General features: G+C 42.1%; 1 protein-coding gene across 3 annotated transcripts in view; it reads left to right on the top strand.

Annotated features, from left to right (window-relative positions):
• Positions 1–13,681, top strand: part of zfhx3 (zinc finger homeobox 3) — a 361,217-nt gene that overhangs the window by 218,570 nt on the left and 128,966 nt on the right. For all 3 annotated transcript variants that reach the window (XM_034190392.1, XM_034190386.1, XM_034190399.1), the window contains exon 5: positions 4,405–4,636. In XM_034190392.1, the coding sequence (XP_034046283.1) occupies positions 4,405–4,636 (232 nt within the window). The remainder of the gene's footprint in view (positions 1–4,404; positions 4,637–13,681) is intronic.

The raw sequence follows: 13,681 nt of genomic DNA on the forward strand, positions 1-13,681 counted from the left end.
TCAAATCCATATAGTTTTTTTTTTTATAAAACTGCCGGTTAGTTTTATAAGATACCTCGTACAGAAGTGGTAAGAGAGTAGGCTCAACTTTGACAGAAGGTTTAAGGTCCTCTCATTGAAGAGTTGACAGAAATATCACATTTATTTAAATGGTAATAGAAATGGTAACATTAATGGGAAATTCCAACATTTTTGAATCTGCACTATTTTTAGATTGTTTTTGGGTTCAGGTTTTCACTTGGGACTAAAAACATTTTAATCAGTCCAGTATTTAGTTTAATCTTTAAACCCATCACAGGCAAAACAGTTATATATAGGTAGTGTATGGGGCAAATGTAAAACACGTTTTTTTGTTGCCACTGAACAAAATATCATTAGGTGTGTTGGGAAGCATAGAGCTTTTTGCCAAGAGAGGTACATGTGCATATTTACCTCAGGTAAATATCTCACTGAAACCTCCAAACAGTCTGTGTCACTCTGAACAGTGCAAGTTGTTCGTCAGTACATTCAGGGCCCCTTCACACATAGTGCGAATATGTCCAACTCAGGGCGACACCCGTCGGAGCAGCTCGTACGAGTGAACCACGAAACATCACGCTGATGGGCAGGCATGCACATTGCCGGTGCAACAGTTCATGCACGCGGGAACACAGTGCCACCAGCCGCATGATGTGGTTACGCATCTCGTAGCTGCTGTGAATAAAAAATAAAATAAAAATGTAAAAAATACATGCTGTGACAGTTTTGTGCATGCGGGAACACAGGAGCTTTTCACAGAAATAAAAAAATAATAAAGATTTGAACCCACGGCAAAAGCTCTGATTACCAGTCAGAAACTTTACCACTGAGCTATGATTGCTGTCCTGTAAAAGCTGTGGGAACCTGCCTCATGTCAGGAAGGACATGGACGTATTAAAAACCACACACCATATAAAAACACTGCATTTTATTGAATACATCTTATCAAGCAGGCAACACAAATATGATCCATCTGTTCCTCTGTAGATGACCCATGGTCACAGATGTACAGTCATGAAACAACATGAATGATGAAGCAGTTCGCTCTTCTCATGTCCACATCTACTGGTCCGGTGCGTACAGCTGGCGCGTATTAATTTTTTTCTTTGTGTTTCTCCAGTCAAAATGCTGCATGTTTTCCTTCACACCTATTGACATTTAAGTATATCTGGTGGCAAAAACAAGCATTTTAATGTGGTGTTTTCTGATTGCCCTTCACTTCCTATATATAGCTTTTTAGCTTGTGATGGTATTAACTAATCAAACTGCGCTGATTAAATTGTTTCTAGTCCTGAGTGAAAAGTTGAAAGCAAAGCAATCTAAAAATAAGCCCTGGTTCAAAAGTGTCAGAATACCCCTTTTAGAGAATCTGCTTCTGCATGCAGACAGTAGCTAGTTGAAGGGGTTTGGGCATTTGATTTGGATGCCTCCTGTGTGGCTCCTTTTGGAAGTCATCTGGGAATGTCCAACTGGGAGGTGACCCTGGGGTAGACCCAGAACATGCTGAAGTGATTATATGTACCATCTGGCCTGGGAACACCTTTGGTATCCCAGAGGAGGGTTTGCTGGAGGATGTCTAATAGGGAAAGGGACATATGGGCTTCTCTACTTAACCTGTCATACAGTCATCCTCAAAATTATTCATATCCCATGGAAAATAACATTCTTTTGTAGATTCTTCATTTGTAAAAGCTATTATGTTGGTACTTCCTGCGTATCTTTTCTCCACTTGTTACTTTGCACAAATCCACATATGAGTTGGCTAAACATCATTTCCACATTAATAGATATGGCCAAAAGTTCTTTTTTGCTCATGTTCAGAATTATTCATACCCCTGACAGTATCCCAACAAAAATGTCCATTTTTGATAGTGTCCATTGTTTTCACCTCTTGTGAATGTGCTAATCTTTGTCCTATAGTTATTTCAAGGTGTTACAGTGGAATAAATACCTTTTTTGTTGACCAAATGTTGAACAATTAAAAAAACAGCATATTTCTGGAAAAGTACAATAGAGGATAAGTATTCTGGTCATTCTCAGTTTCTGATCATAATGGCCAAGAAGAAGGCGCTCCGTGAAGATCTATGCTAATGTCTTGCATGTGCCCAGAGTGAAGGAAATGGTTACAAGACCGTTTCAAAGCAGTATGATGCCCCTGTGTCAATTGTCCCCAGAGTATAATCAACAAGTACAAGAGGTTCAAACCTCAGTGGGAATGATGGGAAGCATAAGGTGTCCTCCAAGTTTGCCAGGAAAACCTGCCGAGAGGTCAGCAACAACTCCTGGACCACAACCAAGGCCCTAATTGAACCGCTTGACCAGGCAGGGATGAGGGTATCATGGTACACCATCAAGTCTTGCACAGAGGAGGTCTCATGGACATAGGCCTCAGAATATGCTGCTGCTCAGGAAGAAACATCTGGAGGCTCACCTGACCTTTGCTAGAGATAATCTGAAGCAAGATCCATCTTTTGGTCAAGTGTCCTGTGGTCTAATGAGACGAAGTTGGAGTTATTTAGCCATATGGATGCTGAATACATCTTGAGGAAGAAACAAGAAGCATACAAGCTGAAGAATAGTATGCCCACCCTCGAGCATGGTGGTGTATACATAATGCTATGAGGAGGCCTCTCTTCCAGTGGCACAGGGAACCTGATCAAGGTCCAAGGAATCACGAAAATGGAGGATTATATCAGGATCCTTGATGAAATCTTAAAGGAATCCACTGAGAAATTCCAGCTCAACCACAACTGAAAGTACCAACAGGACAATGATCTGAAACATACCACCAAGGTAGTGAAGAAATGATTGAAGGACAATGATGTCAATGTCCTAGAATGGCCAAGTCAGAGTCCTAACCGGAGTCCGATCGAGAACTTGTGGTGAGAGTGGAGATTAGTCATGGCTAGGAAACCAACGAACCTGACTGAGCTTGAGGCTTTTGCCAAGGAAGAGTGGGCCAGCATCCCACATGAGACAAGCAGCAAGCTTGTGGACATGTACAAGAATCATCTAGAGGCAGTCATAGAAAAACAAAGGCCATGCTATTGACTACTTGGACACAGCAAACTTAGGATAGGAATAATTTTGAACATGGCATTTTTTGAAAATCCATGAAATGAATTTCTTGAATTGTGTATTGTTGTTATTCTTTCACTTGTTGGTCACATGTAAATCATAAACAAACTTGACAGAATGCATTAATTTAATCAAACATTTTTAAAAATCACAGCAATTAACAAGTGTATGAATAATTTTGAGGATGACAGTGTATAAATAACATAACCTTGGATAAGCAGTGAAAAAAGGACGTTACTTTTCTTTGTTTGCTTGCTTGCTTGTTTATTTTGTTTAGATTTTTTTAAAGTGCCTGACATTAAACATGAAGGCTTACAAGTAAGAAAAAATAAGAAAATTAGTGATTCACATTGAGGATTCCACAAACGCTGACATGGAAATAACGTGACCGCCATGACACACGTGTTCATAGAATGCCTGAGGCTTTTACTGTAAGCATGCAGAAACAATCAGTGTGATGCCTTCAGATAATGGTCAATAACAGCATTGCCCCCCCACCTTCCGCCCCATATTGTCTTGTGTTTGGGTCATTGATTGAGCCGCACAGGAGGTAATTAGACTAGACCTCTGCGGAGTGACAAGAAGTTAGTGGCGGTATGGCATCACTACAGGCTGTTAGACATGTTGAAGGGTGGTCCGGTCCTGCTACGGAGTCTTGGAAGAAGTGTTGGGGTTGACAGGTCAATATTGATGCTTGTTTTTCATCCTGTGAAGGTCGTCGTCCTGCTAAGGAATGTTCCCGCGTCTTTCTGAATACGCTCACTTGCTCTTCTGCCTCATCGTCGCCTGACTTTGCCTCTCTTTCTCTGTGAGAGAGTGAGGATTTAACTCGGCATGATCAATATTTAGTATCCCATGCGTGAAACAGGCAGATGTTTGGAGTTTCCTTTTCAGAGACAGGAGGCTTCTGTTGAGTGAAGGGGATCAATGCTGCCTTCCGTCTGTGAGGCTGTAGACCCGCAGCTTCTGAAGGGTTCCTGATGTGATTCTTGCCTACCCATGGACCCCTGAGATTTGCGTGCCTTCCAGGCCTTTCCTGTCGTGTTAGCCCGCTGATACAGACACTCACACAGACAAAGTGCACAGTCCAAACAGTTGTCCTGAAATGGAAGAGGTTTGGATGTTAAACAACAGGGTTGTGATTGGGAATTGATTTGTTCATTTGCCAACTGTGTGACTGAAAGTGAGTCGGCGGTGCCTAGCCAGCTATCTGCCATCTATAATAACCTCTTTCTTGCTTTTTTCTTCTTCTCTCTCCCTTTCTATCTCTCTGTCTCTTTCTTGCTCTCTCTCCATCTCCTCCCACAGCACCTGCAGCAGCACGAAAACGCAGTGGAGGGTGATGCCTGCTACTACCATTGTGTGCTGTGTAACTACTCGACCAAGGCCAAGCTCAACCTGATCCAGCATGTGCGTTCCATGAAGCACCAGCGCAGCGAGAGCCTACGGAAGCTTCAGCGTTTGCAAAAGGGCCTGCCAGAGGAAGATGAGGACCTCAGCTCCATCTTCACCATTCGCAAATGCCCCTCATCAGATACAGGTCAGAACTTGCTGCTGTGTTTCAGTAGCTTTTTATAATTCTTGACCCCTCTAAGCCACTGTTCCTACCGCACATGTTCCCAGGAGGTGGATGTGTTATGCCCGAGTAATGAAAGATGCTTTCTCTCCAGCTGTTTATTGAAATGGTTTTTGGTCATTTTTACATAACTTTCCCTTCCAATTGTTCAATTAGCGTGAAGAATTTAATGGAGGAAATCACTTATTTGTTCTGGGGTTTTATGTTTGGTTTTAAATAGTGGCAAGTCTCATAACTCAGTTGCACAAGCAATAAACTCTATCATGCATTTTGTATTTTGACAGGAATGTTAGGCGCTGTTCTGATAATGTTCAACGTTTTTCCATTGAGACACAAGATAAATTCCATCAAAATGGGTAGGTATTAGGGGTGGAACAGTAGACAGAAGTCATGTTTGGTTCACACCATGATTTTGAAATTACGGTTTGATAATTATACAATGTGTGGAAAAGCAACAGTTTGTTTTTTTCTGCCCAGCTCTATTGATGGGCACATCTGGATGATGATGTCAAATATGTAGTAGGATGTTCAGTGTGTTGTAGGGGTAGCGTAGATCGTTTACGGGCAGTCATTGTGTGGTGTGGATGGACAAGAGAGACACAGAGAGACGGGGGGAGAGAGAGAGAGACCAGGATTTATAAGTGACAGTGAATGCATTGGGAACTTTGTAAGTGACAACAAAAAAGTGATGGATAATTTTGACAGAGCAATCTCATACCCTATAACTGCAGAACAGCGGTGTCCTCATCTAATCCACCAGTTGTTGGTATTGTAGCTCATAGGGAACCCAAAGTTTTCCCATACTGCTGATTCAAAAGAAGCAGACGCGTCCTCTCTGGCTCCTGTGGGTCATTAGATTCTCTTTGACAGTCATGTCACTGAGTAGGACTGAAGGTGCCCTGACACTTACACGACTTTCATCCGCGCACTTGCACACACTCTGTCGTGCAGGAGAGTAAACTTGTCTCAAACTCGTAAACTGTTGTAAACTGTGCACAGATTTGTGCACGTGTGCAAAGAAAATTTTTAAATGTTCAAAATCTCCATCACGTATTGATGACGTGAACTTCAAGTGAACATTGTGCAAACAATTAATAAATACTATGTGAGTGTGAATGATTGCGTCAGTGCACCGCATCAGAGCGCAGCTCGTCTGAACGATTATAAAGAGATGTTAAATCTATCATAAGCATACTTTTACAGCTGCACACAAAAACGAAAGAACATGCAACTGTTTTACCAAGCTATTACAATATAACTATTACAAATAATTACTTTTTTAGACTGTTCCAAATGCATTCTCCTCCTCATTAAGCACACACATCAGAGAGGAAAGCTGCAGCTGGAGCAGTCCGCTGTGATTACAGAAGCAATTAGAGCCATTTTCATGAGCCAACTCTGACCGAAAATGATTAATCTGCTTCAAAATAGTTATTTTATATACGCAGAGTCCAGCGGCAAATGGCAGCCAGTGGAACAAAGCACAGCATCCAGCTTGGAACACAGCGGGTGGGATCATCATGACGATGTGTGTGCAAGTGTGCGGATCAAAGTCATGCAAGGGTCAGGGCACCTTGACTCAGAAGTGTCTAGAAAGAACTTGAATGTCTAAAATTTGGTTCCACATTACATTTATACCACATATTCTCTTTGTGACAGCGTACACCAAACCATAACATCTGCAGTATGATGGTTTGGTATGACTACACATACTACTCTACCCCTAGTAGGTAGGAGTGTATCGATGCGTCATGAATCATGATAATTATATCACCGATTGGATTGTTTTTTGTAAGTTTTTATCATGGTACCATGAAAAGTCAACTACTGCAGTAAGTAAAGCCTCGGTCCCACCGAGTGAAGAAGGAGTGAAGAAGGAGCCACGCACCCTGTTTTTTTGTTTCGTGAGCTATCGTGGCATTATAGTGGCTCAGAGTGGCTCTTAGAGGCATTATCTTCAGTTAACAAGGCTCCTATCTGAGCGTGGCGCTAATTTCAAGATGTTCAAAATTTAGCAACAACAGCGTGGCGCAGTTTGTGTTCGAATTACTGCGACGGCTTAGAGGCATTTGTGTGGTGCTTACGAGTCTGCAAAAAGTCCATTATCTGTGCGCCTGGCACCTTCGCAGGACCTGAGAGGCTATTTTTGGAGCGGCTCCTCCTCTTGCGCACACAGTTGCACCTGCTCTGTGCGCTGGACTCTATATATTTTGTAGTGGATTAATCATTTTCTGCCAAACCTTGGATGTTGAAAACACTTCTAATCACTTCTGGCATCACAGAGGACTGTTTCATCTGGACACTTTTTCCCCCTCTCTTTCCTGCTCCATGTGGGATGTATTTTGAGCAGCTTAAGGTAATTATTTTTAATGTTTTTTATAGCTTGATAAAACAGTTCCTTGCTATAAAAGTATGTCTGTATGTTGATGTCTGTTGTATGTAAAAGTATGCTGATTTAATATCTTGTTAATGGATCACTGTGTGTGCGCATTGAGGCAGGATCTGAGAGGCTATTTTTGGAGCGGGTCTCCTCTTTGCGAACCAAATTCCACCTGCTCTGTGCGCTGGACTCTATATAAAATAATTATTTTGTAGCGGATTAATCATTTTCTGTCAAACCTTGGATGCCGAAAATACCTGTAATCACTTCTGGAATTAATGTATCACATGAGCTCCGCTGTGTGTGCACACTGAGGCAGTAGTGACTCCTCATCACGCTTCAAACGAGCAGAACGCCAGCTCACAAAAGAGTGATATTTCAGTCAATATTGGACGAACACAAAGTTAAAATTTGGGTGACTGCGTGAAAGTGGATGTGTGTTTAAAGCCATGGAAGATAATAACTCCAGTGGAGCAGCTAAGAGCAGAAGCTGTGCGGCAACACAGGTGGAGAGCGCAAAGACCGATTTTGAAGACATAACACAAAGTTAAAAGTTGAATCATGGTGACTTGTAAGCTGCGGAAGAAATAAAGAAATATATATACTGAAAATGATCCACAGGTGTATATAATAAAACGGCCACCTCATTCTGTATGCAGAACGGCACCGCGCGCAAAAGAGCGCTTTTGCAGAAATAAACAGACGAACACAAATTCAAACGTTGTAAAAATGATTGTGTTTAAAGCCAGGGAAAAAATAAAGCCAGCAAGCCATGGATGGAACAGAAGCCAGAAAGAGCAGAGAGGCGGCTGTCCATGAAAGGACAACAGCAGCGCGTGCGCAAAAGAGCGCTTTTGCAGAAATAAACGAACAAACATAAAGTTTTGTGTGTTTAAAGCTGCAAAAAAAAAAAAAAAGCCAGAGAGCCGCGGAGCCAGCGAGGAGCACAGAGGCGGCTCTCCAGGAACCTGTGGTTCGGGTCTAGCTGGTCTGGTGCATTACAGGTGGACTGCAGCCTGGCGCACAGCGCACAACTGCGGAACTGTGATGGAGTGTCTATTTTTGGACAGTGTTTAAAAAAAAAAAGAAGGGACATCTTTAAATGCTGCTGTGAATCTGTGAATTGAAAACCCACACTTTGAAGGGACCAGGTGTGGGAGGGCTGGAGGTTTGGACCAAACTCATGCGTGCACCAACATGGCGTTATCATGGCGCTATCATGGCACTACGTGGCTTAGTGTGGCTGATGCGAGCTGTAATGACAGGTCGGTCGTGGCTCACTAGAGGCTGCTACGCGGCACATGCGGGGTACAGAGAGGCACATAGGGGCACCTTCATAGTGGATACGTGTTAAGATGAAAATGTGGGTCATTCTTCAAATAATCACCCCACACCCATGCGTGGCTCCTTCTTCAGCCTTCATTATTCGGTGGGACCGAGGCTTTAGTCCCTTCGGCTGCTCCCTTGTTTGCACTCGGGTTGCCACAGCAAATCCAAGGTGGATCTGCATGTTGAATTGGCACAGGTTTTACGCCGGATGCCCTTCCTGACGCAACTCCACATTACATGGAGAAATGTGGCAGGGGTGGGATTTGAACCTGGAACCTTCTGAACTGAAACCAAGTGCATTAACCACTTGGCCACCACCCCTGCAAGAGTCACCAAGTCCAACAGTCATAGTTGGCAAATGGTCTGATATTTGCCATGCAGAATCATAAACAATTTATAAAATATACAAATAGCAAACAGATAACATCAAGGATTATATTTTTTTTATATTTTGTACTTCAGAAGCATTTGTTTCTTTGAAGTTAAAACATTTACCAGCGGGAACAGTGATGTAATCATGCATCATGATATACATCAAATCATAGCGCTAGTATATTGTTACGCCCATACTAGTAGGTATAGCTTCCAAGGAGAGATCATTTATATAAAGTATTGTTAAGAAAGCTTATGTTTAACAGATCAGTTCTACCAGTGTTCTTTTACTCCCCAAATACAGTTTAAAAATGCTTACTAGTTCATTTTTTTTAATATAAAACATTCCCGCATTCGCTTGTGCTAACAGCAGCTTCAGAACTGTCCTCTTCAGCCATTAAGGACTTAACTGATCCAGCAAAGGAGGAGCCCAACAATGTTATCTGGAGTAACAACAAGAACTCTGAAAAACCAGACACGGCTACAACAACAGCACCATGACTGAAACAAAGTGCCTACACTGCTCATTCATTACGGACTGATTAGGATGAGCGAGCGCGGGTCAATTAACACTCTTTCTTAGCATAGATTTGGTTTTCTAATCACTTTAACTCCTATGCCCTGACAAAGGAGCTCCATTGTGTGTCCTTCCAAAAGGGAGCCATTACTTCCCTCGCACACATACTCGCTGTCTGTGTTATGTAGGGGGGAAAAAGGCCAGCTTCTGAAGACGCTTTGTTCCAAGGAGGCAGGGATAATGAAGCCAGCGGCTGGGAAATTGCGCAAAAGGCAGTCACAGATCTGAAGCAAATCATTAGAGAACATATTTAGCTGAGCAATTAGGGACAATTAAGCTTTCTGCTCGCTGCACTCCAAATATGTTAATGACTCCTGTACAGTGGACAACCAACATGCAAAGGCAAAGGGAAGGGGCCATTTACTATAGGTTAAAAGGGTTGGGGTTCGGAATTTAGCTTTTGGTGTTTGTTCATACAGGGGGAGTTGTGCTGCTGTTTGCAAATGAATGTGTTTGCTCTCCTTTTTTCCCAGCATGTTGTGTTTATCAGTCTTTTTTTTTCTTTCCCCTAACCTTTAATGTGCTAGCTGCCATGTCAGGGTGAAGGATGTTGGGTTAGGTAATGGGCCCCTCCAGTGGGGCTGTGTGTGGGAGGTACACACACATACACGCACACAGAGGGCACTCCCCTGCAGAGCAGCTTCATATTACAATAAGCCTCAATTACTTAAAGTATTAGCACAGTTCATGACAAAAATAAAAGAAATTTAATTCATGATTAAAGTGTCGACAAGCTTTGCAGGCCACAGCTGTGTTCTGTGGGCTGATAGCGTGCTGAAAGAATGAGTATTGATTCATGGGATTTCTATCAGCTTGTTGTTTCACTCGTGACTAGCGAGCACACAGAAGTCATAACAGAAATGATTAATGCTAAACTGTGCTGTTTGGCTAATTGTAATATTTGTAGCATGGCAAAAGAAAAGGCATTGGCAGGTGAGTATATGGGCTGCAATTTATAAAGTGCTTTTTCATCTGAATTAGAAGCTCAAACCACTTTACAATGATGCCTCACATTCACACTGTGATTTCATGGTGAGGCCATGCAAGGTGTTCAGCTGCAGCAACTAGGGGATTATGGACTTTGCCCAAGGGCCTTTAGTGATATTCAAGTCTGGCAGGGGTTTGAACGCAAGCTCCTTTCACACCAGGCCAACTTAGAGTTGCGCAATATTGCATACTGACTACACTGAGCTTACGCAGCCCAAGGTGCCAATACGCTGAGGAATGTAAAGGGGTCCGTGAAACGGACACAAAAAAATTAAACATGTTGAAATTTTTTACGGACTTTCTGCATCTAAGCAAGTCTAGCAACACTCCGCTACTATATGCAAGTCTACACAACACTGCACAACTGTATACCATGCTTCCGCAATTGTACACTACTCTACGCCAGTCTGGCGAAAAATCCTTTTAGGTTTTTTATCAGTAAATACCTGCATTGCTAGATTTTATTCATCCCGTTAGACTCTGGTGAACTTTGCCAGCAGTGAAGCTTCAAAACCACAGAAGAAGAAGAGGTAGGCCAAGCTTCCCCCCTGTCTGCAACATACGCAGCCATTCCTGGGTAATAGATACGCAACACAATTCAACTCTACGCAGGCCCAGTGTGAAAGGGGCTTAAGGATCCTCTGGTCTCAAGCTTAACGCCAAACCATCACCTCCTTCATATACATATGCAGTATGTAAACAATAAACGGGTGTTGTTTTCATAATGTGATATAAAATTAGCTCAGTAATGCATGCTGTATGCATTACTGCATGCACAGAATTTAATTTTGAGCTCATTATGGACATGATATGTTTGCATATTTAGCATAACTTGGTACAATTCATTGCAAATCCAAATCTTCTGAAAAGGAACATTGTCAGACTTTATATTACCAGTGAGGAGCAAAGCAAGTGTAGGATTAATGGTGTGAGTGAGTGAGTCTGCAAAGTATCTGTAAGTAAATTAATTTAAAAAAACGCTGCATATTAATTGCTGAAGTTTTGAGCTCGGAATAGAGGTGCTGATATTTTACATCAGTATTGGTCTGATATTTGCCCAAATGACCTTATCGATATGGGGGTGTTGGGGGGGGGGGGGGGGTAGTATCTGATCTGAGGCTTCTGTTGCACACAGAATTCATGTTGTCAGGCACATCCGTGATTTCCAAAAACAATTTGAAATGTGGACTCATCAGATGACAGCACTCTTTTCCACTTTGTGTCTGTCCATTTCAAATGAGCTCAGACCCAGAGAAGGCGGCGGTGTTTCTGGATGTTGTTGATGTATGGCTTTCACTTTGCATGGTAGAGCTTTAACTTGCACTTGTAGATGTAGCGACAAACTGTGGTAACTGACAGTGGATTTCTGCAGTGTTCCTGAGCCCACGCGGTAAGATCCTTTACACAATGATGTCAGTTTTTAATGCAGTGCCACCTGAGGGATTGAAGGTCACGGGCACTCAGTGTTGGTTTTCGGCCTTGCCACTTACGTGTGGAAAGTTCTCCAGATTCTCTGAATCTTCCAATTATATTATGGACTGTAGATGATGGAATCTCTAAATTCCTTGCAGTTGAACATTGAGAAACATTGTTCTTAAACTTTTGGACTTTTTTTTTCACGCAATTGTTCACAAGGTGATGATCCTCACCCCATCTTTGCTTGTGAACGGCTGAGTCTTTTGGGGATGCTCCTTTTATATCCAATCATGACACTTAGCTGTTTCCAATTAACCTGTTCACCTGTGGAATGTTCCAGAGAGGTGTTCTTTGAGCATTCATCAACTTTCCCAGTCTTTTGTTGTTGTCCAGATTTTTTGAAATGTGTTGCAGGCATCCATTTCAATATGAGCAAATGCTTGCACAAAAACAAAAAAGTTTAGCAGTTTGAACATTAAATATCTTGTCTTTGTGGTGTATTCAATTGAATATAGGTTGAAGAGGATTTGCAAATCATTGTATTCTGTTTTTATTTACATTTCACAAAACGTCCCAGCTTCATTGGAATTGGGGTTGTACATCAGGTCAGATGTATATATTATTTACTTGGTCTTCCATGATATTTCCTCCTCCTGTTGCTTATCACCATCTGTCTCCAGATGTCTGAGGCATTCTTCTAGCAGCTGATCTCGGAGGCCATCTTTCTGATGTACTCATGGATGCTCCTTGTCTCATCCTGGATTGTAGCTCTGACACTCACTAATCCTCACCCTCCCTCCTTGCATTGCTCCAAGAGCCTCAGAGTGCTGGACTTTGGGTAAAACCTCCATGCATTATGAGGAGTTTTCGTGTCTTGACATCAGTGGCATCTATCTCCTCCTGTGGCCAACTTATTATCCCAGCTAGATATCTGATGACTGGTAGGGTGTATGTATTGATGGCTCTGATCTTATTCCTACCATTGAGCTGGCTTCTCAGCACCTGTCTTACCTTCTGGAGGTATTTGTCCGTGGTTGACCTTCTTGCATCTTCATCATGGTTCCCATTGGCTTGTGGGATTCCCAGGTACTTGTAGGTGTATTTCCTCTATCCTTCCTTCTGGCAGCTTCACCCCCTCAGTCGGGATCACCTTCCCTCTCTTTGCCACCATTCGTAACACTTATCTAATCCGAATGCCATCCCGATGTCACTGTCGATGCTGATGAGGTGGATCAGTGAGTCAATGTCTCGCGCACTCTTGGCATGCACATTGGTCATTATGTTGCAGCAGCACTGTTTCCTTATTTTAGCATTAAGTTACAGTCTATATATTACAAATTGTTGTATAATTGACTGTGCTAGCTTGTTGTCACATTCTAACACTTTTATGTGCATGCTAATGTTAGTCTCCTCGGGGTATGAACAGGGTATAAAAACATGCAGTTAGTGAGCTGCAATTTTGCTTTCAATTTGATTTTATTTTTATTTATTTATTTATTTTGACAGACAGACAGACAAACTAACTAGCATCTAACCAACACAAAATTTGGGACATAGAGAATTATAATATAGATGATGATGATGATGATAATAATAAACACATTAGGAAAGTTCTGTAACACCCAATTCAAGAATAAACAAAAAATAAATGACTAAATGAGTCAATCCTCTTCAGATTGTTGATGCAATAACTGATAAGTAATGCTCTCATCTTGTGGCACCAAACTGAAAGGGCAGATAACTTTTAAGTTGCCTGTGTAATATCCTGTAGACATGTCTGCCCCCTGCTGGATGGTAAGTGGATGGTGGATTTATGATAACACTAGAAGCAGGCGTGCTTGTCAGTCACAGACACAAACCGTTTCTGCACAGAAACGTGTTAAATTAGAGAATTAACTGTCTGTTTGCTTCACAGCAATTATGTGCTAAAATAACACAGTCATACCTC

Source organism: Thalassophryne amazonica, chromosome 2 (genome assembly GCF_902500255.1).
Source record: "Thalassophryne amazonica chromosome 2, fThaAma1.1, whole genome shotgun sequence".
Lineage (NCBI taxonomy): Eukaryota > Metazoa > Chordata > Actinopteri > Batrachoidiformes > Batrachoididae > Thalassophryne > Thalassophryne amazonica.